The sequence below is a fragment of the Phytophthora sojae genome (assembly GCF_000149755.1).
Source record: "Phytophthora sojae unplaced genomic scaffold PHYSOscaffold_2, whole genome shotgun sequence".
Taxonomy (NCBI): Eukaryota; Oomycota; class Peronosporomycetes; order Peronosporales; family Peronosporaceae; genus Phytophthora; species Phytophthora sojae.
The window spans coordinates 1,405,812-1,432,694 of NW_009258116.1; the positions used below are offsets into that span (position 1 = coordinate 1,405,812).

The 26,883-nt window shown below is 54.7% G+C and overlaps 10 protein-coding genes across 10 annotated transcripts; 3 read left to right on the forward strand and 7 right to left on the reverse strand.

Annotated features, from left to right (window-relative positions):
- Positions 1-511: 511 nt before the first annotated feature.
- On the reverse strand, positions 512-2,408 carry PHYSODRAFT_246136 (hypothetical protein; the record flags this gene model as incomplete). Its single annotated transcript, XM_009520190.1, has 4 exons — positions 512-1,489; positions 1,644-1,835; positions 1,905-2,201; positions 2,268-2,408. 4 exons carry the CDS (start codon positions 2,406-2,408, stop codon positions 512-514), a joined length of 1,608 nt encoding a protein of 535 aa, XP_009518485.1.
- A 2,442-nt stretch (positions 2,409-4,850) lies between these two features.
- On the reverse strand, positions 4,851-7,931 carry PHYSODRAFT_483990 (hypothetical protein; the record flags this gene model as incomplete). The annotated part of the gene is made up of 3 exons (XM_009520191.1): positions 4,851-5,756; positions 5,832-6,395; positions 6,933-7,931. The coding sequence occupies 3 exons, from the start codon at positions 7,929-7,931 to the stop codon at positions 4,851-4,853; spliced, it is 2,469 nt and encodes an 822-aa protein (XP_009518486.1).
- A 192-nt stretch (positions 7,932-8,123) lies between these two features.
- Positions 8,124-9,359, reverse strand: PHYSODRAFT_478695 (hypothetical protein; the record flags this gene model as incomplete). Its single annotated transcript, XM_009520192.1, has 2 exons — positions 8,124-8,540; positions 8,577-9,359. The coding sequence occupies 2 exons, from the start codon at positions 9,357-9,359 to the stop codon at positions 8,124-8,126; spliced, it is 1,200 nt and encodes a 399-aa protein (XP_009518487.1).
- A 1,544-nt stretch (positions 9,360-10,903) lies between these two features.
- On the forward strand, positions 10,904-12,918 carry PHYSODRAFT_324431 (hypothetical protein; the record flags this gene model as incomplete). Its single annotated transcript, XM_009520193.1, has 5 exons — positions 10,904-11,053; positions 11,124-11,408; positions 11,473-11,565; positions 11,644-11,742; positions 11,806-12,918. The coding sequence occupies 5 exons, from the start codon at positions 10,904-10,906 to the stop codon at positions 12,916-12,918; spliced, it is 1,740 nt and encodes a 579-aa protein (XP_009518488.1).
- Positions 12,919-13,978: 1,060 nt separating this feature from the next.
- PHYSODRAFT_295704 (hypothetical protein) lies at positions 13,979-14,661 on the forward strand (the record flags this gene model as incomplete). Its single annotated transcript, XM_009520194.1, has 3 exons — positions 13,979-14,092; positions 14,167-14,451; positions 14,527-14,661. The coding sequence occupies 3 exons, from the start codon at positions 13,979-13,981 to the stop codon at positions 14,659-14,661; spliced, it is 534 nt and encodes a 177-aa protein (XP_009518489.1).
- A 1,297-nt stretch (positions 14,662-15,958) lies between these two features.
- Positions 15,959-18,500, reverse strand: PHYSODRAFT_284710 (hypothetical protein). Its single transcript, XM_009520195.1, has one exon. It carries the CDS (start codon positions 17,653-17,655, stop codon positions 16,879-16,881), a length of 777 nt encoding a protein of 258 aa, XP_009518490.1. The 5' UTR covers positions 17,656-18,500; the 3' UTR covers positions 15,959-16,878.
- A 50-nt stretch (positions 18,501-18,550) lies between these two features.
- PHYSODRAFT_410639 (hypothetical protein) lies at positions 18,551-18,967 on the reverse strand (the record flags this gene model as incomplete). The annotated part of the gene is made up of 2 exons (XM_009520196.1): positions 18,551-18,741; positions 18,829-18,967. Coding segments are annotated over 2 exons (330 nt in total), but the record flags the coding sequence as incomplete, so codon positions are not given.
- Positions 18,968-20,754: 1,787 nt separating this feature from the next.
- PHYSODRAFT_295707 (hypothetical protein) lies at positions 20,755-21,573 on the forward strand (the record flags this gene model as incomplete). The annotated part of the gene is made up of 3 exons (XM_009520197.1): positions 20,755-20,943; positions 21,155-21,430; positions 21,463-21,573. 3 exons carry the CDS (start codon positions 20,755-20,757, stop codon positions 21,571-21,573), a joined length of 576 nt encoding a protein of 191 aa, XP_009518492.1.
- A 3,051-nt stretch (positions 21,574-24,624) lies between these two features.
- PHYSODRAFT_246139 (hypothetical protein) lies at positions 24,625-24,792 on the reverse strand (the record flags this gene model as incomplete). Its single annotated transcript, XM_009520198.1, has 1 exon — positions 24,625-24,792. A coding segment is annotated over one exon (168 nt), but the record flags the coding sequence as incomplete, so codon positions are not given.
- Positions 24,793-25,195: 403 nt separating this feature from the next.
- Positions 25,196-26,014, reverse strand: PHYSODRAFT_295708 (hypothetical protein; the record flags this gene model as incomplete). The annotated part of the gene is made up of 3 exons (XM_009520199.1): positions 25,196-25,306; positions 25,339-25,614; positions 25,826-26,014. 3 exons carry the CDS (start codon positions 26,012-26,014, stop codon positions 25,196-25,198), a joined length of 576 nt encoding a protein of 191 aa, XP_009518494.1.
- Positions 26,015-26,883: the final 869 nt, after the last annotated feature.

Genomic DNA, 26,883 nt, shown 5'->3' on the forward strand with positions numbered 1-26,883 from the left:
GGGCGTACTGCACCGCTCGTGGCTTCTACTTCAGCATCGCATTCGCCCGACTCACAGCATGAAGGCCACGCTATTCCTGGATGCAGGAGGGAAGTTGCTCGGTACCAGCCCGTTCCTGGTGGCGAAGGCATCGTCGACTGTGGTTCTTTCAAAGGAGGTGTGCCAATGCTTGAGTATGTGGTTGTCCGAGTGTGCGGAACATCATCTGTATGACATCGACAAGTTTTGTGTGGAGTACCTGATGACCGTCGGCTCACGCATTTTGCGTCCGGCTGGCATTGCAACTACGAAGCTCTGAGTGTTTTAGTATCGTCGTTGCACTCAGCAGACGTGATGCCATTGCTGCTCAGTCTACCGCTCGATTGCAGCTCATTGCCAAAGTTACTCGATCGGGCACTGCACCGAGAGCTTGTGGAGCACGGATGTCAAGAGAAAGATAGCACTTTGAATTTCAGTTAATAGTCGGGACGTCCGTCTTGTCAAAAGTCCTTAGCTAGCTCCGACTCGGCCATTACTTTAATCCGGTCCACGCGGCAACAAGCTCTTCGTACAATGCTATCATGAGCAGGTGGCTCTGCTGTCTGCAGAACAAACCGATGTGCTCCAACAACGCCAGCGACACTCTCCGATCAAATGGTAGTAATATCAGCAACGGCACTGTGTCGACAGTATAACCCGACGACAGCAACACTCCCAGCACTTCATGGCTCACCCCGAGCTGGGTATATTCCGACGCTGAGATGATCGCCAGGTACTTGATGCAGAACTTGGTAACATGTTGTAATGACGGCCCCGCACATTCTGTTAACCACAGACTCGAGCACTGCTGCACTTCCGTTGAGAGCACCAAGCTGGACGACAACTCGAGAAACGGACTGCGACCAAGCAGCTTCGCTCCAGCATCCAGGAGCAGCTCCGCCTTCGCGTTGCGATCGTCAAGTGAGTATGTTGTTGACGTGGCAGCTAGGAACAGAGCCGTACTGCCGGTCGAGTTCAGGTTGTTGAGTATCGCCATAGTTGTGTCTTCACACTCTTCGGCACCACCACCACCTCCGAGTGCCTTCTCATCATGCCATCGACGGTAACATGCAAGCGGCAACTGCAGCTCGTCAGGTGACGAATACCGTGCTGCGTAGTGGAAACACGACTCTCCATCCACTGTGTGCAGAGCAAATAGCTCGGTTTGTTCGTCAACCGCGCACAGCAGCTCAGCGACTTCAGGCTTCTGCTTCAAAAGTGCTCGATGCATGGCCGTCTCACCCTTGACGTTCTGATAGCCGTTTTCGACGTATCCTTCCTCCAGCAGAAACTCCACGACCGAGAGTGCGCCTTCGTCGACAGCAGTCATAAGAACTGACCCGGCAAAGTCCTCCCCTTGGGGCGTCGGTACGAGCTGGTGGTGATTCAGCATGACTTGCAGAATGTTGACGTCCTCGGTGCGTATCATGAGCTCAAGTGGGGTAACACCGGCATTGTCTGGAAGATGAAGCTGCGCACCGTGGTGTAAGAGTAGATTCGCGACCTGAAGACTCGACGACTGGATGCAGTGGTGTAGAGGCGACTGTCCTTCCTGTTGGTGAATACAAACCGACAATGGTTAGAACGGGGCTCAGAGAGAAGAAAGCTCAAATACGAGCACGTACCTCGTCCTTCGCGTCGATATCTGACCCGTTCTCGACAAGTAGTTTAGCCACCTCGTACGTCTCGTCCGTAGTTGCATGGTGCAGCGCCGTCTTGCCGCCTTGGCACCGTTTGTTCGGATCAGCGCCGAAGCGCAGAAGGAGCTGGGTACGACTGAGTGTAGACTGCAATCGCTCTGCGTCCTCTTCCCGACACTGAAAGGATCATAAAATAATGGTTAGTCGGAGCTCTGAGATCTACTGTACAAACATACGGGGACGTACATCGAGCACTAGGTTGCGCTGGATCGCCACTCTGCCGCGGAAGATGCAGCGAGTCGCCTGCAGGTTATGGCGCATGACCGCGAGCATCACAGCAGTCATGCCCGAGTCGTCTGCCGAGTCGGGGTCCTGCCCTTCTTCGAGCAGATACTGCATGATCTTCTCGTCTCCTTGCCACGTCGCTGTATGCAGCGCTGAGGCCCCAATGATGCTCAAGTGGAAGCCGTCCCAGCTGCAAAAATTCGAGGTCCTTAACAGTTCATCTCCATCAGCCGATTCCGCCGAGCTAACACCGATCTTCTGTTAAACAGCACATTCGATACTGAGTCCAGATGACAGATAGGCGCGTATAGAACGATAACGCACCCGCTTGAGGTCCAGCCGCTCGGGGTGTTGCTCGCGTAGAATCTTCATTCGATCGACATCTCCATTACTTGCTGCGTGCAGCCACTCCCGCTCCACGTGAACTGCGCTCACCGACGCGCATTGTTTCTCTTGTCCAGCCATAGGAACGAGATTGCAGTCTCTTTCACAGCAACGGAGCAACTAATACTAGTACGATACTTTCGAAGTGATCGAGAGCCGAAGTTTGTAGAAATGAGCATCCAAATCGTACGATCAGCTGAATGTTAGTGGGAAGGTCGACCACCTCTTTTAAGAGGTAGTCGGCCTTAAAAGGCAACTAAAGGGGTCTCGCGCACTAAATGTCGGGAGCCTCGTACAGCGCACGGATCACCAAAATCTTTGAAGTACTCCGCAGACGAGACCAAATCTTTGCGCTGCACTACATTTCGGTGTGGAAAGCCTACCGTTGCCAGCCCTCCCGTGTGATGAGCGTCCGGCTTTGGGATCGCCAGGGGGACAGCCGATGATATCCAATGTGTGGCCAACAGAGCTGCCGAGCGTTCCAGCTTATTGTTGCAAGTAGGATAGTATTTCGAGCAAAACATATCCGTTCCAGCCGCGGCACCTTGATCTTGGCTCAGAATTCATCACGCTTCAGTGGCCCGTCAAGGCTAGGTATTTGTTAATCCAATAGGGTAATACTTGCACTTCTGAGTGTGTGGGACGTTCATGTCTTCTGGTGATCGAGTACTGTACACATACAGGTAGTAAGACGTTGAGAGACAGGTCCACTGGATGCGTCGGGAAGTTCTTCTCTTTGCACCAACTGCGGCTTCCCCGAGATCTAATGTCGTTTCAGGACCGTCGCCGATTGCGTGCGTAGTCCATAGCACAGCCGTAGAATGAATACACTCTAACCAAAACATTATCTTGTAGTTTCCCACTGCTGGCCAGACGCCATCAAGACCACGAAGAGGATGCCTGTCGTACCAGTCGTACACTACTGCAAGCTTTCCTCGCCTCGAGTCGTACCACAAGATCTCTCGTGGCCGTCAACAAAACGGCCAAGTGAATCCGAAATTTCAGTTGACGGCTGCTCCTCACTGGAACAGTTTTCTGCAAACTTGTGATTGGTCTTTTTGAACATGTCGTTTGTCGTTGCTTGGGGGGACAACTCTGCTGCTTCTTTTCTTCCGAAAAAGGTTCAGCTCATCATGACGCCAAGTGAAGCCACCAAGCCGTCTCACTCACGGCCACAGCAGCCGCTCTTGAGCTGTGCAGGGCAGTCGAGAGGCTGATGGCAAATCGTGGCGTGGGCGTCCTCTAAAATCCGGGCAAGAGAAGTCTAACGGCGTGAAGTAAACTGCGTCGAAATTCTATTTCCCATCTTGAATATGCCAAGCTTCACAAATCAGAATGTTCACAGAGCGCTGAGCACTCGGGACGCTGTCGTGACTGCTAGCAAGTCCAGTCGTAACATCTCGTTTGCGAGAGGTCCACGCTGTCCACCAAAGTACTGTACAAACTTCCTCGGTGCAAAGTTCGCTCTGCTCGAAAACGTTGGCACGCAATTTCCTGCTCGACGCTGTAAAGAGCCGAGGAGTATTGGATAAATTCAGGCCAATCATGCCACCCAATAGCTAGCACGCCATCCACCCCACCCAATCCATTCCTTTGTCCCACTTTAGACCAATCCATTCCATGCCGGTCTGCATACGGGAACGTCCCTGCATCGCCATGGCTGCGACATATAGCCAAAGTGCAAACAGTCGAGTACAAACTAGAACCACAGTACTTAAGTAGTGCGCACCAGACCGCGCTTGCCATCGCGAATCTCCAGCGCAAAATGAATTTTGCACTCATGTTCCACTTCGATTGCCCCTCAAGGACAAGTGTAAGCCCAAGAACGCCTTTCAGCATTGTGTGGCCATACCATTGAATGCGACGATAGAGCGGAGAACTGGCATCTGGAGCAGCTGAAATAAGCATCAAGCGCGCGGCATTTACTCAGCGACAGCGTTGAGCTTGATCATCTTGAGCCGCAGCCTCTCAGAGGCTATAAAGCAGCAGCGGAGACGGCGATGGACAGCAGTGAACACTTATTGAGGCTTTTATCTGTTCACGTAGTCCTCGAGGGCTTGCATGAGTGCTGTCGATGGCGGCGTCCATCCGCTACTCCAGGAATAAAATGTTACTAGTATTATACCTTAAAAACAGGTACATCTCTTGTTTGCTATAAAATAATTTATTTCGTTTACAAAAGGTACATCGAGAAAGATATTTTTACCAACCGCGTTCGTGCGGTTTTAGAATCCTGCCAGGCAACAGATTGAGCAAAACAAACGAACTCCTACTTACAGCACTATAAATCAGGGTATTTCGCGCAATCTTCAGCCTTCGTGGACACTTTATACCAGACTGCAAACCAATCATCCCGACGACACTAACTTGGGAAAGTGTGAAAAAATGGTATATATAGTACTTCCTGTAAGTACTCTCAATCGGCTCAAAAAATTCTACAATTAAATTCCTGATTTGCTTGGAACTCGCCGAGTTTCGCTGCGATTAATCCCTAAAAGTTGTAGACGAATGCTGAAGATGAACTTAGGACACGTTCGAATCGGCAGCAGCGATGATGCTATCTAAGAAGGCAGCCATGTCCTCCCTCCCACTTGAACGTGCCAAGTCCGCTGCATTTTCGCCATTTTCGTTCGTGATATACAGCGCAATAGACGGAAGAAAGCACACAAGAACCTCAGCCGCTTCCTGCAGGCCCAGCCACGCTGCGATATGCAACGGAGTGTTCCCGTGTACGTCGGCGTAGTCCACAAAGTCCGGGTGCTTCTTGCACAAATACTGAATGCTATCAACGTCGTTCCGCAGACACGCGTACGCCAATGGCATGCGCTCTTCCGCATCCGTTGCCAGCAGATCAGCCTCAGACTGCTCACCCAGGAACGAAAGCGTCTCCACATTCGGTGCTACGTGGGCGCAAGTCAAGTGCGTGTGGTTTCTATCGTCTACTTTCACGCACCCACTCTCCAGTAACAAGGCAATCACCGCGATATTCCCACTGGTAGTAGCAGCGTGAAGAACGGTATCGCCGTACAAATCGGTTCCAATCGTTGGTTGCTGCTCATTTTGAGTCGATAGCATAGTTTGCACGAGGTAACGCACACATTCGAGCTGACCAGCGTAACACGCGTAGAAGAGTGGTGTACGGCCGTCTTCATCGCGCCAATCTAAGTAGTCGCTGGCGGTATATCCCCCTCCATCTCCATTTTGCAGCGAGGTTAGCAGAGCGTCTAAGCACTTCACGTGGCCACTCAGCGCAGCAGCGTGTAGCGCAGTAGTTAACGATGTGTAATAACACTCTTCGCACGCTGACGCAGCCGCAACATTGCTCGAGTAGTAGTTGTAGAATTCTGCAAACGATGTTAGTGAAAACCCCAGAGGGCCCGAGTCTTCAGTCAACGGCAGCGTAACACGGAAAGACCGGTAGCATTGATCCTCTGCGATCCACCGATTGATATCGAGGTGTACCGGGGATCCGTCAGCTCGTGAGGCCTGAATATGATTAACCACCTCTGAAAGAGTCGACACACTCAAATTTACCGTCAACCCCCCGCATCCGGCTAATATGTCGCCATTGACGAGTCCAGCCTGGCCCGCAAATGACCCCTCAATGATATCGTACACCACTAGCGCGTTTGCACCATCGTCAGCGCTAGCTGAATCGTCTGTTGATACAATTGCCAGTTCATTTTCACTTGTTGGCTGTGGTAATACTTCCTCGTCGGCCCATTTATAAGGACTGAGCTGACAGCCCAGAAGCCCTTTGCCCTTCCACTTCCGCGGGCACAACGACACTCGCAATTCCTCAAAATTATCATCCTGATCTTTCACCGGGCGAAGCAGAACGACAAGAATATTGTTGTTCACGTTTTTCTGGACGCACTCAGCCATCGATATCAGGCACTTTGGAGTGCTACTGACGATGCCCCCAAACTCGACCAACAAATCTCCACTTTGAAGTGTTGCCTCCATTGCAGGCGAGCTCTGCGTCACACTGAGAACCTGAGCAAAAGGTACGAAGCCCTTCTCGCGAGATGCAGAAATACTCCAAACTGGTTTTGGCTCCTGTTCTTTCTCGTCCTCGACGAGTTGTTCCTTTGATGTACAATCCTTTGGTGTACAATCGACAGCTTCGTTTTCTTCTGTACTTGAATTTCTCTTCGATTCACTGCCAGCGTCGTTGACTTCATTTGTGCTTTGAATATTCGCATCGGGGGTATCAGCCACCTCAAAGGTTGTTTCTTCCGGCAACGGTGTGGTCTGCTGAGCTTCGGCTTGGATTTCGCTAGAAGGGGGATCTACCACCAATGCTTGGCCCTCGTCTTCTCTCAATGCTTCAGAAGCTTCAGAGGGCCTCTCTACCGACGGCTCTGCTTGGTCTTCACCACTGGCAGCTAGCTCTATAGATTCTGCACCAGCTTCAGCAGATTCAGTTGACTCTACACTCACCTCGTCTGCGTCACCTTCCTTTGTGTCGCTAACAGTATCCGGGGGCACCGAAGATAAGAGAGCTGGTTCATCCGCTGAAACGGGGACATCTTTCTCTGAGGTTGGTAGTGTCGCCTCATCTTGTGCGTTGACTTCCTCTCTTTTCATGGGATTCTCCTGGACTTGTCGATTCTGGAGTTCCTTCCGTTCAGCCTGTTGAGCAGCTCGCTCCTTCTGCAACTTGTGAATCTGTATCCGTCGTTGCTTGTCCTGTTCATACTGTTGCGCCATTGCGGCACGTCTCAATTGTGTAGCTTCTCGCTGCTTTTCCTCCTCCCTCTGCTGGAACAAACGCCATTCTTCCTGCTCTGCAGCGATCTGGCGCTGCCGTTCGCGCTCCGCAATCCACTCCTGCTGCATGGCGTGGCCCAGTACGTCTTCTACCTGCATGTGCGCATTCTCCGCTTCGATTAAATGTTTCTCACGCTCAATTCGAGCCTCTTCTTCGATAGCGTGCTGTCGTGCAGCAAACTCTGCTCTCGCCTTGGCATCCGCCGCCTCCTTGAGCGCTTTCATCTTCTTCTCCATCTCCGCCTTCCTCGCCGCTTCCTTCTCCTTCGCTTCTCGTTCTTGTTGCTCTCGCTGAGCTCTGATCTTGGCTAAGTACTGCTCTTTGACTCGCCTCTCTTCTTCCAACTCTTTCTCTCGCTGCAACTTGCGCGCAGTCTCTTTCTCCGCCTCCACAAGTCTCAGGACCAGCAACTCCTCTTCCCGCATACGAGACCTCTCTTCCTGCCGTTGCAGTCTCTCTTGTCCCTCCGGGGTCCCTATGTAGTCCTCCTTCGCCATCAACGCCAGCTCCAGCCGCCGTTGCTGCTCCGCAGCCATACGCTGTCGATGATTCACCACCGCCGACGCTTCATCTCCCCCATTGGTCGTTTGGCTCACAGTCACAGGCGCTGCTGCTGCATTTACTTGCCGCATCATCATGAGGCGATCGAAGCCCACGCCCACGTAGCCCACGGAACCTCCCGTGGGAGGCCGAGAGAGCTCATTGACCGCGCCATTTCCAACCGGTGTACGATGCGAAGGACTCTTGGGCGGGGGTGGCTGGGAGCGATTCACGCTGGACGATGAAGGAGCAGCGTCCACAGTCAAAGGAAACACACGCCGGCTAGCCATGACGCACAAGAAGAGGCGCGTACGTCGGAGAGACTAGGAGTGGTCGTATTTTTAGTGAAGTTGAAGTGTCCATCATTCTCGAAAAACTTCAACTAATGGACCAACACTCTGTGTGATGCAGAAAACGTAATAGCTGAGACTGGGATTAGCCGGCCGATACTCAGGCTGCTACGGGTAGTGTAAGAAGGTCAGCTACGGTTCGTACGGGAAGGCGTCCATGTACTCGACCCTCTCGGCCCAGCGGAAGTGGTTGTCGTCGAGAACTGCGTGGCGACGCGAGCGCCGAACTCCAGTCCAGACACCCACGATCAGCAGGAGCGTCACGCACGAGATCGACGTCAGCATAGAGAGCTTCATCGTCCAGAGCTGCTCGTCGGTTGTTTGCCAATGGTGTGGCACGAACATCGGATGGTCGAAGCCCGGCTGGGCGATCGCTGTTGCGCCTGCACTGCGAAACACAGGTTTCGGCTCGGGTTCTGGTGCTTCCTCCGCCCACGCAGCTTGAGCAATATTCTCCTCCGCGGCAGGTGCATCCTCACGTTGTTGCAGTGCATTTTCCTGTGGAGAGTTTTCTTCCAGACGCGGGTCTTCAGGTAGTTTCAATGTGACCTTGGTGTCAGGTGCGTTAGTCTGGATCGCGGCAACGTCTTCAATAAAGTCCCTCATGACGATGTCCCCCAATGCATCCGCCGCTTCTTCCACAATTTCATCTTCCAGTTCCTGCTTCTCATCTTCCGTAAGCCGTGGACCAGTTCCAGTCGACGCTGGGATGAAGATGATAAACTGATCGTCAGCGACATCCTGCTGGTTCTCATCGTCCGACTCGCTTACCACAATGTCAATCTCCACTGACCCGCCGGAGCTGGGCAGCGTATCCAGCGCCGTCTTGAGCTCTTCCTTCATCTGCTCCAGCTCCTCCTCAGCCTCCGCTTCCTCTTCGAACAGCCTCGCGACCTTCTCGACCAGCGCAGCGTCCGGCTCCGGCTGCTGCTCCACGTCCGGAGCGAGCACTGCCTGGTCCACGATCATTCCATCCAGCACCTCAGCCACTTCGCTCTCGATCTCGCCCTTGATCTCGTCCTTCTCAGCCTCCGAAAGCTTGGGCCCAGATCCAGCGGGGATGACCACGACGATCTCGTCGTCGATCCACATACCCGAGCCGCTCTGTGTGCCGTCCGACTCACCAACCACCACGTCGATCTCCAGGGACCCACTGGAGCTGGATAATCCATTCAACGCATTGTCCAGCTGGTTATCGAGTTCGATCAATGTATTGATAACTTGAGCTTCGGCCTGGATGAAGGCTTCGGCGTCGTCCAGACTGCCACTGGCTTGGAACGCGCCGACTGCAACGCCATTCACATCGATCTCAGTTGCGCTGACGGATGAGGAGGCAAGGCTGGAGAGCAGCAACAGGATGAGCAGCATGGCTGTCATGCTGGCCTTTTGGTCGACTTGATTTAGGCAGTATATCTGTCCATCCAAGATATTTGCGACCTTTCGAGCAAAAGATATGTAGCCATATGTGTCACTAAGTACGAATTGTCAGACTAAGTACGGATCTTGTTGAAGTGAGTTGCTCGAGGCTGTCATGATCACTTGTCGTGATCGTCAGAGAGAGCGTCACGCTTGTCCTTGCCGTAGGTGAAACGCTTTTATCTGATTGATCTCAACTGGATGAGCTATTAGCCGCTTGGATGGCTACGCTTGCTCCTCCTGGTAGTGGTAGTCATTTGGCTGCAGCGATGTCGAAGCCGGGTGACCAGTCAAATGTCGATGATATCCAAGGAGGACAAAAGTGCGGTGGCGATGGCATGGACGTAGACAGCTGTGCTACCTGCAGCAGTAGCCGTTCAAGCATCACTTGTATGCTGGTGGTCTCCCTGGAGTATTCGGGTAATGAATGGACCTCCTAGAGCACGGTAGATCTCACCTGATGCATGCACCCCTCTCGAGCTCCATGCACCCCTAGATTCCAATGGTGAGGGATCTCCTCCTAACTTACACGTAGGATGATCTGACGCTTACAAATCTCGATGCAGTGTTTCGACACGTGTGGTGACGAGCCTCAAAGGGCTCACAGTGTTGCACCGCCTGGACGCAATCGGCTGCTTACCGCCGCACCCGGGGTCGATTCGGATTCTGTTTCCTTTTTTGCTGTTAGAATGGATTGTAGAGCGCCTTCGTATCAGCTCGTAAACGATGTCGCCCCAATTTTCTTGAAGTTGATGGAGCTGCCTTGTTGAGTATTGGATCCTCTTTCCTTGAAGCTGCCCTCGCGGTCGTTTCGCGGTCTAATACTGCGCGTCGACCACAAAGATCTGCTGCCAAAATCGCTAGTGCTATGTGCACGTCCCACAATCCGTGGTTGCCTGCCTTGTGGGTATGTAGGCAGCGATAGTTAACCCTCAACATTAAGCGAGAGACGCACCAAGTGAAAGTGAGCTGCAAAACGGGCTATTCAAGCCGCGCCGACCAACGGGTGGACCGCGAAATATTGGATCTTTGTGTATTATTTCTCGGTGGGGAAGGCGGTTTTGCCGTGAATCCAGTCCTCATTCGCATGCTAGATCGCCAGCGGTGGTTCAACTAACACCCAGGGCGTGTCTTCGCTAGACTGACAATCTCGGAGGAGCAGGAGACCGCCACTGCTGATGAGTGACACCTTCTGGGTCGACCCACTTGAACGCCCCGCAGTCATCCGGTTGTCATCTCCGTCGCCGTAAACTTGCGTTTCCTCCGGTTTCAGCGCGTGGGAGTCGCGCAGCGCTCCCCCCTTCCTCTGACTCCCCCGAAACGGGATCACTTCGTGTTATTTCGGCTCCGTTTCTGCCGTGGCTTCTTTTTCACGGCCGCCGCAACTCCCAGTGCTTAGTACTCGCCCGTATGCGGCCCGATCCATAGGTTCGTTCGACTGAGGGCTTGAAGGTGCGCGCGCGGGGCTTCGACCCAATCGGATTTTCCACGTCGAGATGGAAGCGAAGACCGCGTCTACCGAGCTGCCGTCGACGCCGAGTATGGCGGACGTTCACGCGGCGTGGCTGGCTGCCGGCGCCAACGGAGACGTCGGTGCCATGCGCGAATTGTGGAACCAGTTCCCGAAGTGGCTCGACTTCAACCGGGTAAAGGAGCATTAGACTTGACAATCGACAATCGGCAGCGACCACCAACTAACTTGGTAGATTTGTTCAGCAAGTCGGCCACGCCAAGTCGGACTCGCTGTCCCAACGACAGGCAAGGTTCTGCAGCTGGGGGGACTTCCACCTGCGTACTATCGGCGCCTCAGCACTCCACACGGCCTCTTGGGGAGGGAACCTCGGCATTATCGAGTTCCTGCTGGAATCAGGACAGGATCCAAATGCTGCGGACGACAGTGGCATGACGGCGATCATGGTGGCGATCCTACGCCTCAACCTCATGACCATGCGCTGTGTGTACCGCGATGGTGAGGCTGTACGCCGCAACACCGTTGTCGACGTAAGTGGAGCGACTACTAAGCGGGGCTTGAGCTATTGGCAGCACTAATTGGGAGGCTGTGCAGTGTCGTCAAGAGCAAGACGAGCAAGTGCAGCGCGTGCTTGGAGTCATAACGTTGCTGCTTCGCTTTGGCGCTGAAGTGGGTGCACGAAGCCAGGTACGACCACCTAAAACGGCCCTTCACATCCATTCAGCAACTAACACAATCTCATCTCGTTGTGCTCTTGGTTTGCAGGACGGCAAGACGGCGCTGCACTGCTCCACCAGTGACGACGCGTACGATGTGACCAAGTTCCTGCTGGATGCTGGTGCCGACATAGACGCGCTGGACGAGGTAGGCAAGGAGAAAATCGAATCGGCACGTCTGGAGCTGATGATTTGTTGTCCTTATCTGCAGAACGGGAAGACGCCGCTGCATTACTGTGTTCAGGAAGGAGGGCTCCTCGTGACGGATCTTTTGCTCTCCCGTGGTGCGAGCATCGACGTAGAGGACAAGGACGGCACTTCGCCGCTAGCGCTTGTGCTACAGCGGGGCAATGTGAACGTGTTGCAGCTCTTCCTGAATCACCACCACTGTGTGGTGACAGCGAAGCGCCAGGATTTCAGCCGTGCAGTCTTGTTGGAGGCTGTTGCAAACAGAGCCGAGGAGGCGGCTCGCTACGTTGTGGAGAACGACTACACGTCCGTCGCGGTCTGCAACACACGGGGCGAGACGCCGATGCACCTGGCTATCAAGCAGCAGAACCTGTCGCTGATGGAGCTGTTGAACGACTTGGATCCAGCAGGGGACAATCTGTCGGCGGCCACTGTAGAGTCCGAGACAACGGCGCATTACGCTGCTCGATACGGGTCGGATCGTGAGGTGGAGATGCTACTGCGATGTCTGACAAGTACGTTCGGAGACCTTCAGGAACTCGGAACAGAGAATCCTCTCAACGATGTCAACAGCAAGGGCGTGACTCCTCTCTACATCGCGGGAACGACACCGTATTCCTACAAGAGCGTCCGCTTCCAAGACGAGTTAGACAGCAACAAGGCGGTTGGCAAAAGTATCCGCAATGCGAAGGTGCAGTTGTTGATGGAGCATGGCGCGCCGTTATTCCCAGCGAGTTTTCTGGTGGGCGAGCTGACACCAGCAGCTTGTCAGTCAGCGTCGCGCTTGGTCCTTCCGCTTCAGGTACAGCAGTGTCTGCGCGATTGGGTCGTAGAGATGAGGAGTCGAATCGACGAGCCTGAAGACGAAGAGGCTGTGCACGCAGCAGACGAGGATGATCTGGTTGAGGCGGTAGCGGAGCTTTGCATGCAATGGATGGCGAGTGTGGCGTGCGTCGGCTCGTGGGCGTCCTTACTCCCGATCGTCATCTGTGCGGGGTACGCTCACGATGTGGTGCCGCTGCTGGTGGAGCTCCCTCTGCAGCGCTGGGCGCTACCAGCTCTCCTGCGTCAGCTTGAGAAGTTTGAAGTAATTGAAGGGCACTTTCTGAAGCCAGGATCATGTACACAGGTGTAGGTCGTTTTCCTGCGGAGAGATGAAACAGTTATGGATCGTGATGGCCGTAAGCAATGTACCTCTGGGATACGGCAGTTCGTCAGTTGCTAGGTATCGCACGCTACCTCCCGAGCCACGGCGCAGCGTTCGCCCTCGACAGCTGCCTCACGAGCTTGCCTGCCGTGATGAGATAACCAAGCTGCTACCATTCTATGCAAATCATTTTGAGTAGAGGAAGCAGATTGCTTACAGAACCGATAGCGCTGCTGAAATACATGTATCTTATATTCAAACTATTGCCCTTCCTGCAGCCATTTCTTGCCAAGCCTCCAGCAACTCCTTGTGGAGCTGCAGAACCAGCGAGTGACGTGGTGGTGCGCAAACTTCTCATGCGCACCACCGACTCCGTCACTCGCTGGTTCTGTTTTGATCCACCAACTCATCATGCGGCGAAGCAATATTCTGGACTGAAGCACTCTTGAATCGAGAGTCTCGACGAGCATCCCTCGTTTCGCTTTCCGTCCGATTGCTGTAGCCACCTGGAAATCTTGAAGCTGGTGCCATGCATTTCGTGGAAGGTGTTTGTGCCGGGGCAGTTTCGACCACAGAGATCGGCTCACTACAGTAGTAAGGCATCGTATGCCGTTCAAGACGCACTGTTGTTGTTGTTGATTCTCATGAATGATACCCTTTGTCGCATGTGCATCCAAGACGAGAGCGCTGGCGTAGAGCAGGTTGCACCCATGCCGAGGGCGTTCGGATCAATGTGATCGAGCCTCTCTAAGCATAATGAACCCAGTCGACGCACGATGAACGCTGTCGCGACGTGTTGAAGTTTGTGGAGACGACCTCTTCGTGTAGGTTTAGATAGATCCAGCGCACTCTATGGATTTGACTTCATATTATTCGTGGCTGCTTCCTCGCCTCGCCGCAACCTGGACCAGGTCCTGGTCTCTGTGCCGCCGCCGTGGTACCGAGCCGTATGCGGTTGAGTCGACCGTCGAGTCAATCAGATCTTCCTTCACAATCCAATTCACGCGGAGAAATCTAAGGCGGGCGCCGCCCCGATAACATCAAAACCATGTCAAGTAAAGCCGAAGTTTACAGCGCGTGGCTTGCGGCAGGCGCCAGGGGTGACGCCGCCACGATGCGCAAGCTCTGGAGCCAGTTCCCGCAGTGGCTTGAGTTCAACCAGGTAAAACCTCACTTGGCCATTACGTTGTGATAGCGGAGACCATCAACCACACTGACCGATCCACTTGAATCCAGCAAGTTGGCGACGCTGCGTTGGACTCGGAGTCCCAGCGGCAGGCGAGGTTCTGCAGCTGGGGGGACTTCCACTTGCACACCATCGGAGCGTCAGCGCTCCACACTGCCGCATGGGGCGGGAAGCTCGACATCGTGCAGTTCCTTCTGGATTCGGGCCAGGATCCGAACGCGGCCGACGACAGCGGCATGACGGCTATGATGGTAGCCATCCTGCACCTCAACCTGCTGACCATGCGCTGCGTGTTCCGCGATGGTGAGGCTGTGCGCCGCAACACAGTCGTGGATGTAAGATAGATCCAACAACTTCTTCCTTCACCAGTTGCTGTGGAAATCTAATTGTGTATATCTTCTTCTCGTTAGTGTCGAGAAGAGCAAGAGGAGAGAGTGCAACTCGTGCTAGCGGTGATCAAGTTACTGCTCCAGTATGGGGCCGATGTGGACGCTCGCAGCAAGGTAGACGCATGCGCTGCTAACTCTCAATTTTCGTGCCGATAGCTAACCAAGAACACGCGTGCTCACACTTGATAGGATGGCAAGACCGCGTTGCACTGTTCCACTAGCGACGACGCGTACGAAGTAGCCAAGCTGCTGCTGGACGCTGGCACAAATATCAACTCACTCGATGAAGTACGTCCTGTGTGCGTATTGTGAAGCTCGCTCCTGCTGACTCATGTGCTGTCACCAGCACGGCAAGACGCCGCTGCACTACTGTGTGCAAGAAGGAGGGCTTCTTGTGACGGAGCTGCTGCTGTCTCGTGGCGCCGACATCGACGTGAAAGACAAGGAAGGCATCTCTTCTCTCACGCTCGTGCTGAAGCAGAGCAACCTGAACGTGCTGCAGCTTTTCCTGAACCACCACCACTGGGTGTCGACGCCGTTGCGGCTCGACTTCGCCGGAGCCGTACTATTCGACGCTGTCGAGCATCGCGACGAAGCGGTCGTGCGATACATCGTGGACAACGAGTACGCGTCCGTGTTGGTGCGGAACACAGCGGGCGAGACGCCGCTCCATCGAGCAATCTTGCGACGGAGTCCCTCGATGATGGAGGTGCTGGCCGACTTGGATCCGGCTGGTGACTGCTTGACGGCGGCTACTACGACAGAGGCCAAGACACCGGCTCACTACGCGGCTCAGTATGGTTCGCACCGAGAGGTGGAGATGTTGCTGCGCTGCCTCACGAGTTCGCTTGGCGGCCTCCGAGAGCTTGGACTGGCAAGTTCTCTCAATAATGCTGACTGGAGAGGGATGACGAGTCTGCTCACGGTTGGGATGTCGACGCAGTGTGGCGAATCTGAAGCAGATACTGGTCTTGCAAATCCCGAAGCACGAGACGCGAAAGCCCGGCTGTTGGTGCACCATGGAGCGCAGTTATTCCCTCCGTCCTTCCTGCTGCACAAGCTGGCGCCTGCAAATTCGAGCGTCAACCGGGATGCATCCCGTATCATTCTGCCTGTCCAAGTGCAGCGCTGCCTACGGAGCTGGCTCGTGGAAGATGGAGTTCCTGCTGATGAACCCGAGAACGAAGAGTCCCCGAATGTCATTGGTGGTGAAACACCGGTCGACGCGTTGGCGGAGCTGTGCATCCAGTGGATGGCCAGCGTGGAGTGTGCCGGCTCGTGGGTATCGCTGGTCCCTATCCTCATATGCGCGGGCTACGCGCACGAGATCGTGCCGCTGCTCGTGGAGCTCCCTCTGCAGCGCAAGGCACTGCCGACCGTACTACGCCAGCTTGAGAAGTTTACGCGGTACCAGCTCCGTCACCCTCTCCTTCTCCAGCTCCACAATGAACTCCAGGAAACCTACCGAGTGATAGCTCCATCCAGTAGCTAGGAACACTGCATGTAATGTATGCTTCACGCTGCCATTCATTGGCTATGTCGACCATATGAGCGCTCTGCTCTGACCGACATGCGCTTCAACAATACACACGTAAGAGGTCAGACAGCCTGACTTCTGACTCAGGCAGAGTGTACAAAGTTGCACCAGATTTCACTAGAATGTGCACGTAAACAGCAGGGATGGGATTTTGGAGGCGCTGGCAACGCGTAGTCGGTCGTGAATCGCTCGGGGTCGCCGCAAGGAGCGCCAAAAGCCTACCAACAGTCTTGGGCTTGCACTACATACACGTAGCTTCTAGCTGGGGGATCTTGAAGCTTTTTGCGTTGGGGGCTGCTGACGCAACCGCGGACTGTGCATGTAGTTTGTCGGACATTGTCGGAACGCGCGCAACCACTGGTGTGTACAGTAGACCTGGACCGTGCCAGACGACAGATTGTATGGACAAGAATTCAACGTCGCCCGTCACCCTACCGTTGTTCCCACAAGGACAAAAAGATAGCCGTGAATTCATGGCGCAGCGCACTATTCCCACCCAGGTTTGGGCTCAAGTGTCGACGGTCGTATTGCATGGCGTGTCGTTCAAGAACCCCAGGAAAGTTGTCCCATTTCGTAAGAAGGTATAATATCTTACATCATAATAGATGTACCGCTCGGCCGCGTTCTTTAGCACACAAAGCAAACCAGGTTCCTTCAAGCATGCAACACAGCTCCAGAGGTGCACAGCAGTCCATGGAGGACTTGGTGAACTCGAACTACAATTGGTTGGCTGCAGGTTAGGAGAGCCAAGCAAACAATCTCATCACTTTCCAGGTCAACGTTGTCACAATCGTGATCTGGGTATCATATTACCGAATAGTTTGTCAGCGATCACTTCAACTTTTCCTCCGCACAAACACCTCAGCAGTCGCCTCCCAAGCTGCGCGTAGCTCATCATGCAGTTGAAGTAGAAGAGAAGACCGAGACCCATGTCTAGCCAACTTTGCCAATCGACGCAAAAACTCGCTAAATCCTCCAGGACACAACGGCAAATCCAGCAGCAGGGGCAGCACATCGTATCCATAACCCGCGTTCACCATAACCATAAGAATCATCATCGAAACTCCACCGTCGACAACAGCATTTGCAGCCCAGTGCACGAAAAACTCCGTCGACGCTTCTGATTCACAATTTTCTTCATCATGAGGCCCAACGGGGTAATTTTCCAGTCCTCGGCCAATCTCCAGCAACCACATCTCCATGCAAAGCTTAATTTCAGGCGTCAAGAGGACGATCCGCGAACCAGTAGCCGTCAATGTCTGCGTCAAAATGGATAAAGGGAACACTTGACCTCCATGATCCAACAGCAGTCGCACTTTTTCGTCACGATCTCCAATACTGCGTTCGAAACCCCCATCCTCGGTCAAAATCGAAGCTGTGCCCGTGATGTACAGGCTCGTCCTGTCGCTCCCGTCACCAACGTTGAGAGGGTTCGCCGCGCCAAGTTCCACGAGCTCCTCTAGATCACCGAGTGCTCTTGTCAAACACAGCAATAACGTCTCCACTTCTCGAGCAGAACCGTAATGGGCCGCGTAGTGAGCCGGCATCTCCATCTTCGCAGTTACCGCCGTCAGGCTATCCCCCTCAGGATCCAGATCAGCCAGCAGCTCCATGACGGACGGGCTGCGCTGCACAATGGCTCGGTGCAGAGGCGTCTCACCCGCCGCGTTGCGCGCCGTTACGGAAGCATACTCGTTGTCCACGATATAGCGCACCACCTCCTCCACTTCGCAGTCCACAGCCTGGAACAGCACCGACGCAGAGAAGGCTTCCCCCTGTGGCGTGGCGACTAGCTGGTGGTGGTTGAGGAACAGCTGCAGCACATTCAGGTCGGCGCGCTGTAGCACGCGCTTGACGGGAGTGCTGCCGTCGGAGTCCTCCAGATTGATATCCGCGCCGCGAGCCAGCAGCAAGTCCGTCACGAGCAGTCCGCCTTCTTGGACGCAGTAGTGCAGCGGCGTCTTGCCGGTCTACGGCAGCAGTAGTAGCAGCAGAGAGATCAAGACGATGAGTCGCAGTGCCAGCGGATACAGTAGCACATCCATTCGAAAATACCCTGTCCATCGCTGCAAAACGACGCACCTCGTCCTGTGTGTTTACGTTCGCGCCGGAATCCAGCAGCAACTTGGCCACTTCGTACGCGTCGTCGCTGGTGGAGCAGTGCAACGCCGTCTTGCCCTCCTGCTGGTCAGCATTTGCTTCGCGGCGGCGGAAGATGGTCCCATTCTTCTAGATACTACGTTGTAGATCCCGCTTCCCGCTCACGTTGTACCACGTACCTGTCTTCGAGCGTTCACATCAGCGCCGAAATGGAGCAGTAACGCGATGACCGCTTGAGCCTGCTGTAGTTGCTCGCATAATTCTTTGCGGCACTTCCAATAAACACAACCGAAAAAACAACAACAGCCAGTCGGACGCAGAAATATCATCTTCATCGCACACTTACTTACATCCATGACGAGGTTGCGGCGTACAGGCTGTCCGTCGCGACGCGACGGACAGCCTGTGCATAGTTATCAGATTGAGGCGCATTATGACCAACATCATAGGCGTAACACCGCTGTCATCCGCGGAATCGGGGCTTTGAGATTCTTCGAGTAGGAACTGGATGATGCCGAGGCTGCCGTCCCAGACTGCGGCGTGCAGCGCTGATGCGCCAATTGTATGGAGATGAAACTCGTTCCAGCTGCAAAATCGAGCTTGGCCATGTGAAGACGAGTCCGACGTAATTGGGCTCGTGTTCTGCAACAGTTTAACACGTCAAAGGCCTAACCTTGTCGTGGCACAACGTGGTTCGGCTGGTGCCTTCCTTACCCGCTGCAAGTCGAGGAACTCGGGGAACTGACTCCTCAACTGCTTCATGGCCGCCGCGTCTCCGTTTGCCCCGGCAGTTAACCACGCTGCGTGCACTTCGGTCATTCCAGGATGCGGAGACAACTCTTCTTGGCCCTGATCGCGGTCTGCCATTCGTGTGTTCGGTCCACCGCCGAAGTCGTTTTGGGCGTTTGACGGCAGCCACTTCACTTCACAGCGGGACTTTGCTGTTGAATGCTTCTGGAAGTTTGGACGAGGCGATAAATATGTACGGAGGACCTCGGAGGATCTTGACAATTTTACAGCTGGCCTGATTTGTACAACTATATGGACCCTGCCCAGTTAATAAATTTCAGAAATGAAAATGTAATTTCGGTTTCTCAACATGCTATTTGGGGATCATATTGCGAAATTATACATAGATTACCTACAAGTGACAGTAATGACACTCAAAATATTGCCATGGAGGCAGAAAGACGACGGTTTTGGAAAATTCGACACGATTGGTTTGGATAGTCCGATGCATTTCCTCCGTATTGCGACCTGCTTTCAGCCATGTACGCTCCCAGTCCACAGAAAGGCATACTGCAGGCAGCCACGAACACTTGGCCGCGGCTGACTCAGCAATCCCTTGGGTCAGTAGGATGGATTAAAGAGACCCTTGAGCTATCCAAATGGACCTTAGTCCGTGGAATGTGCGCGTTCGGCACTGCAGTGGTTACACCAAGGACGTTCGGGAAATTATCGAAATTGCCTCGCTACAAGCAAACGGTGTAGTGTGCCGTTTTTGACGATATAAAGTTAGTACACGTAATATATTGCCGTCTCGTTGCTGTTATTGTTGTCTCCACGTTTGTCAATGAATTGGTGCTGCCCGTACAGCTTCTACTATATTTCACGCTCTAGCCTCGCTGGAATGACTGCATTGCGCGATGCGTGCTCCAACGAAAGCGTATGTGTACGGGGCGGCAACAGTGCCAATAAAAAAAACTTAAAGTGAATTAGTTTTAAAATGTTGCGTTTGGACCGGTCTCGGACCGTTCCATCCTGATTTATCGTGATCTCGCTTGTCGTAGAGTCGCGGCCTGGGTTCACAGAGAGGCAGGACCGTTAGATTAGCAGTCAGTTCGGAATACGCCAAGGAATAGACATTCTTCTCCGTTCTCACCTCGGTCCCGCAGTTCTCCAGGCGTGGAAACAGGTCAAAGATATCTTTGTTCTGACTCCACGCTCAGGGACAGCAGCAAGACCGAGGTGAGAACGAATGGAATCTCTATTCCAAGGTAAAATAAAACATGTGTCCGTTATTTTTAAATGTTCCGCTACACCAAGTTTATTTTTCCCATCCATAAAGGACATTGTCACGCACACAATTTCACATATGTTTGTTGAATCATGCATATTCAAAGGGTTCCAATCGGTAGCTGGGTTTAACCAGGATTGTAGAAACTATAGAACAAGCTGATAATACTATCGTACTGTAGACTAATACAACAGTTTGTTGTTTTGATTCGGGAACGAACCTCGGAGCACCTCCGAGCCTTCCTACTCCGTGAGTCTTCCGAAATACAGCAACCTTCGCAGCTCTCTATGCGACGAAAACGACCGTTCGGGATGAAGCGCGCATATCTTTTTCGAGTGGCTTTCCACACGTTTAGTACACCGCTCCGTCGGATCCCACAAACCTGTCAACGTAAAATTAGCTCGCCCCGTCGCTGGCGTCCATCGCAGGCCAATCCAAGCACACGGTAGCGCCGCGCGTTTTTAGTATTCGGCCAGCCAGAGCCCCCTCCCTCCTATCGACGCTCGTCAGTGTAACGCTCCTGCGTTACTGTGCCTTGGTGGTCTTAGTGTTCTTTCCGCTCCGCGCCACGCACACTTGTTTGCTGCAGGGATACATGGCTCCTGCCAACAACAGAAATGAAGAAAGCGGCGTCGACAGTCAGGCTCCACCAGTAGCGGAGCTGCCACTTTCGGCCTCCATGGCCGACGTCCACGCGGCGTGGCTGGCTGCCGGCGCACGAGGTGACGTGGCCGCCATGCATCAGCACCGAAGTCGGTTCCCCGCGTGGCTCGACTTGCATCGGGTACGGCGCCATCGTCTCGCTCTTGTCTTCTCTTGTCACGTGACCCCTTGTCGGTACTGGAGGCCGCATCACACGCACGCACACATCGCAATGCAACGCGGCGCAAGTGTCCATGACGTGCAGAGACCAGCTGGCTGGCTAGCTCACTGCGAGGGGACCATTATTGCACGCGTACTCACAGTCTCGCTAACGTGTGTGCACATGACTGAAGCCTGTAGGCCCGTCGGACTCGACGCCGCGTCAAGCGCGGTTCTGCAGCTGGGACGGCTTCCACCTGCCTACGGTCGGCGCGTCGGCCCTGCACACGGCTGCGTGGAGAGGAGAACTCGCGGTCGTGCAGTTTTTGCTGGAGTGCGGCCAGGACCCCGACTCGGGCGACAACAGCGGCTTGACGCCCGCGATGGTGGTCATTCTGCGCCTCAACCTGTTGGTCACGCGCTGTGTCTTCCGGGACGGCCAGGCCGTGCGCCGCAGTCTCGTCGTGGACGTAAGTGTGCTGTGAATATGGTAACTCGGCAGCGAGGTGCAATAGCTCGTGGCCAAGATACTGTACCACTATGTTCGACTGACGGTGGTTGTGCCATGCTTGCAAGTGTCGCGACGAGTTCAGAGAACACTTGGGGCAGGTGATGGAGATTTTGACGCTGCTGCTCCGATTCGGTGCCGATGTGAATGCCCAGAGCCAGGTAGGTCGATCGGTAGATTGGTGTAAACAACTGATGGGCCACGAGCGGCGGACGGTATCCTGTTTGCAAGGCGACTACGACCGACTTCCGCCGCCGCGAAGCAAATGCTGACCAGCCCACGAAATCCCATTGGCAGGAGGGCAAGACGGCGTTGCACTGCTCCACCAGCGACGACGCGTACGAAGTGGCCAAGTTGCTGCTGGATTCCGGCGCGAACGTAAACACACAGGACGAGGTGCGTCGTTTTGCAGCGATGGACAGGGTATTTTCGAATGGATGTGCTACTGTATCCGCTGGCACTGCGACTCATCGTCTTGATCTCTCTGCTGCTACTACTGCTGCCGTAGACCGGCAAGACGCCGCTGCACTACTGCGTCCAAGAAGGCGGACTGCTCGTGACGGGCTTGCTGCTGGCTCGCGGCGCGGATATCAATCTGGAGGACTCCGACGGCAGCACTCCCGTCAAGCGCGTGCTACAGCGCGCCGACCTGAATGTGCTGCAGCTGTTCCTCAACCACCACCAGCTAGTCGCCACGCCACAGGGGGAAGCCTTCTCTGCGTCGGTGCTGTTCCAGGCTGTGGACTGCGAAGTGGAGGAGGTGGTGCGCTATATCGTGGACAACGAGTATGCTTCCGTAACGGCGCGCAACGCGGCGGGTGAGACGCCTCTGCACCGAGCCATTGTGCAGCGCAGCCCGTCCGTCATGGAGCTGCTGGCTGATCTGGATCCTGAGGGGGATAGCCTGACGGCGGTAACTGCGAAGATGGAGATGCCGGCTCACTACGCGGCCCATTACGGTTCTGCTCGAGAAGTGGAGACGTTATTGCTGTGTTTGACAAGAGCATTCGGTGATCTAGAGGAGCTCGTGGAACTTGGCGCGGCGAACCCTCTCAACGTTGGTGACGGGAGCGACAGGACGAGTCTGTACATCGCGGGTACATCTGCCGTCTCGACTGACAGGGCTGCAGTCGGCATTGGTATTGGTGAAGGTGGGTCAAGCTCCGACAGCGTGGAAGTCCGTGACGCGAAAGTGCGGCTGTTGTTGGACCACGGAGGTCGTCTCTTTCCTCCCGGGTATTTGGTGTGGGCGTTGGCCTCAGTGTCACGTTCGCAGCACCTGGTTCTGCCCGCACCAGTGCAGCAATGCTTAAGCATTTGGCTCGTGGAAAGTGTTGCCGCTATGGCGCAGCCCGAAGATGAAGAAGGCATCCCCAGTGGCAGTTGTTTCCCTCCGACAGCAGCGCTGACGGAGCTGTGCATGCAATGGATCGCGTGCATCTCGTGTCCTGGATCGGCGATGACTTTGATCACGGTCGTGACTTGCGCCAATTATGCTCACGAGGTGCTCCCGCTTCTGCTCAGTTTGCCTGTGCTTCGCGCAAGCTTTCGTTCGCTGCTGCGTTGGCTACGTAAGTTTGCGGTGCACGGTGAGCCAGGCCACGCTCTGTTGTTGCAGCTGCACCATGAGTTGTCGGAAGCCTGGCAAGAGGTGGAGGCATAGCTGTAGACAGAGCTGGCTCCATGCATTGCTGCTTGGGTCAAATTTAGAGGTTTCTCTTGCTTTAGTGCGTCATTTTTGTGTTTGGCGTAGCAAATCCGAGTGAAGTGACAGCGTCTTAACATTTCGGTGTTCGGCCGCGAAAGCTTGGCCAGCTGAGCTGGTTCATGTTTGCCAGTCGTAAAATTGTAAAACGCGAACGCATTTCTTGGCTTATCCGCAGCCGTATCCGACTTATATTGACCGGTATACCAGCGTTGTCTGAAAGCAACAGTTGAACGCCCTCCAATCGACAGCTACGACATTCACCGTATACTTAGCTGCCAATACTGTGCTGTAGCAAACTTGCCAATATTTTCTGACCAGCTTTCGCGGCCGAACACCGAAATGTTAAGACGCTGTCACTTCACTCGGATTTGCTACGCCAAACACAAAAATGACGCACTAAAGCAAGAGAAACCTCTAAATTTGACCCAAGCAGGAATGCATGGAGCCAGCTCTGTCTACAGCTATGCCTCCACCTCTTGCCAGGCTTCCGACAACTCATGGTGCAGCTGCAACAACAGAGCGTGGCCTGGCTCACCGTGCACCGCAAACTTACGTAGCCAACGCAGCAGCGAACGAAAGCTTGCGCGAAGCACAGGCAAACTGAGCAGAAGCGGGAGCACCTCGTGAGCATAATTGGCGCAAGTCACGACCGTGATCAAAGTCATCGCCGATCCAGGACACGAGATGCACGCGATCCATTGCATGCACAGCTCCGTCAGCGCTGCTGTCGGAGGGAAACAACTGCCACTGGGGATGCCTTCTTCATCTTCGGGCTGCGCCATAGCGGCAACACTTTCCACGAGCCAAATGCTTAAGCATTGCTGCACTGGTGCGGGCAGAACCAGGTGCTGCGAACGTGACACTGAGGCCAACGCCCACACCAAATACCCGGGAGGAAAGAGACGACCTCCGTGGTCCAACAACAGCCGCACTTTCGCGTCACGGACTTCCACGCTGTCGGAGCTTGACCCACCTTCACCAATACCAATGCCGACTGCAGCCCTGTCAGTCGAGACGGCAGATGTACCCGCGATGTACAGACTCGTCCTGTCGCTCCCGTCACCAACGTTGAGAGGGTTCGCCGCGCCAAGTTCCACGAGCTCCTCTAGATCACCGAATGCTCTTGTCAAACACAGCAATAACGTCTCCACTTCTCGAGCAGAACCGTAATGGGCCGCGTAGTGAGCCGGCATCTCCATCTTCGCAGTTACCGCCGTCAGGCTATCCCCCTCAGGATCCAGATCAGCCAGCAGCTCCATGACGGACGGGCTGCGCTGCACAATGGCTCGGTGCAGAGGCGTCTCACCCGCCGCGTTGCGCGCCGTTACGGAAGCATACTCGTTGTCCACGATATAGCGCACCACCTCCTCCACTTCGCAGTCCACAGCCTGGAACAGCACCGACGCAGAGAAGGCTTCCCCCTGTGGCGTGGCGACTAGCTGGTGGTGGTTGAGGAACAGCTGCAGCACATTCAGGTCGGCGCGCTGTAGCACGCGCTTGACGGGAGTGCTGCCGTCGGAGTCCTCCAGATTGATATCCGCGCCGCGAGCCAGCAGCAAGTCCGTCACGAGCAGTCCGCCTTCTTGGACGCAGTAGTGCAGCGGCGTCTTGCCGGTCTACGGCAGCAGTAGTAGCAGCAGAGAGATCAAGACGATGAGTCGCAGTGCCAGCGGATACAGTAGCACATCCATTCGAAAATACCCTGTCCATCGCTGCAAAACGACGCACCTCGTCCTGTGTGTTTACGTTCGCGCCGGAATCCAGCAGCAACTTGGCCACTTCGTACGCGTCGTCGCTGGTGGAGCAGTGCAACGCCGTCTTGCCCTCCTGCCAATGGGATTTCGTGGGCTGGTCAGCATTTGCTTCGCGGCGGCGGAAGTCGGTCGTAGTCGCCTTGCAAACAGGATACCGTCCGCCGCTCGTGGCCCATCAGTTGTTTACACCAATCTACCGATCGACCTACCTGGCTCTGGGCATTCACATCGGCACCGAATCGGAGCAGCAGCGTCAAAATCTCCATCACCTGCCCCAAGTGTTCTCTGAACTCGTCGCGACACTTGCAAGCATGGCACAACCACCGTCAGTCGAACATAGTGGTACAGTATCTTGGCCACGAGCTATTGCACCTCGCTGCCGAGTTACCATATTCACAGCACACTTACGTCCACGACGAGACTGCGGCGCACGGCCTGGCCGTCCCGGAAGACACAGCGCGTGACCAACAGGTTGAGGCGCAGAATGACCACCATCGCGGGCGTCAAGCCGCTGTTGTCGCCCGAGTCGGGGTCCTGGCCGCACTCCAGCAAAAACTGCACGACCGCGAGTTCTCCTCTCCACGCAGCCGTGTGCAGGGCCGACGCGCCGACCGTAGGCAGGTGGAAGCCGTCCCAGCTGCAGAACCGCGCTTGACGCGGCGTCGAGTCCGACGGGCCTACAGGCTTCAGTCATGTGCACACACGTTAGCGAGACTGTGAGTACGCGTGCAATAATGGTCCCCTCGCAGTGAGCTAGCCAGCCAGCTGGTCTCTGCACGTCATGGACACTTGCGCCGCGTTGCATTGCGATGTGTGCGTGCGTGTGATGCGGCCTCCAGTACCGACAAGGGGTCACGTGACAAGAGAAGACAAGAGCGAGACGATGGCGCCGTACCCGATGCAAGTCGAGCCACGCGGGGAACCGACTTCGGTGCTGATGCATGGCGGCCACGTCACCTCGTGCGCCGGCAGCCAGCCACGCCGCGTGGACGTCGGCCATGGAGGCCGAAAGTGGCAGCTCCGCTACTGGTGGAGCCTGACTGTCGACGCCGCTTTCTTCATTTCTGTTGTTGGCAGGAGCCATGTATCCCTGCAGCAAACAAGTGTGCGTGGCGCGGAGCGGAAAGAACACTAAGACCACCAAGGCACAGTAACGCAGGAGCGTTACACTGACGAGCGTCGATAGGAGGGAGGGGGCTCTGGCTGGCCGAATACTAAAAACGCGCGGCGCTACCGTGTGCTTGGATTGGCCTGCGATGGACGCCAGCGACGGGGCGAGCTAATTTTACGTTGACAGGTTTGTGGGATCCGACGGAGCGGTGTACTAAACGTACTAAAAGTCATATTTAGTACAGCAGAACTAGTGGAAAGCCACTCGAAAAAGATATGCGCGCTTCATCCCGAAACGGTCGTTTTCGTCCCATAGAGAGATGCGAAGGTTGCTGTATTTCGGATTTCAGAAATACTCGCTCGTAAAAGATACGCCGCCTTCATCCCGGAAACGGCCATTGATCAAGAACGACTGCTTCGGGATGAAGTAAGCGCCGATATCGAGTGGAATGCGGAGCGACTCGCGCTGAAAAAGACCTGAGCCAAAGCTTGAAAATAGCAGAGCATTCTTTAATAAGGTACCCCATTTCGGATCTGAGCGGAGACTTCTCATCAAAAGTCTCACGTTGAAGTGAGCCTGACACATGCCAGCTCAATGGGCTTTCGCTCCGGGGTGCGGATTAAAATCTAGTATGAAAAGGCTGAAGTCCTAGTGCGGACCACACCTTCTACGAGCCCTGGGGAGAGCCGGGCTCCTGGGCTCTTGGGTGAACCCAAAAAGTCGCGAGCTCGGGCTCCTGAGCTCTTGAGTTCAATAGGTTAAGTGAAAGGAGCCCTCCAGAACTGTGAGCCCTCGTTAAGGGCTCCCCCCTCAGGCTCTGCCCCAACGCGATATAAATGGAG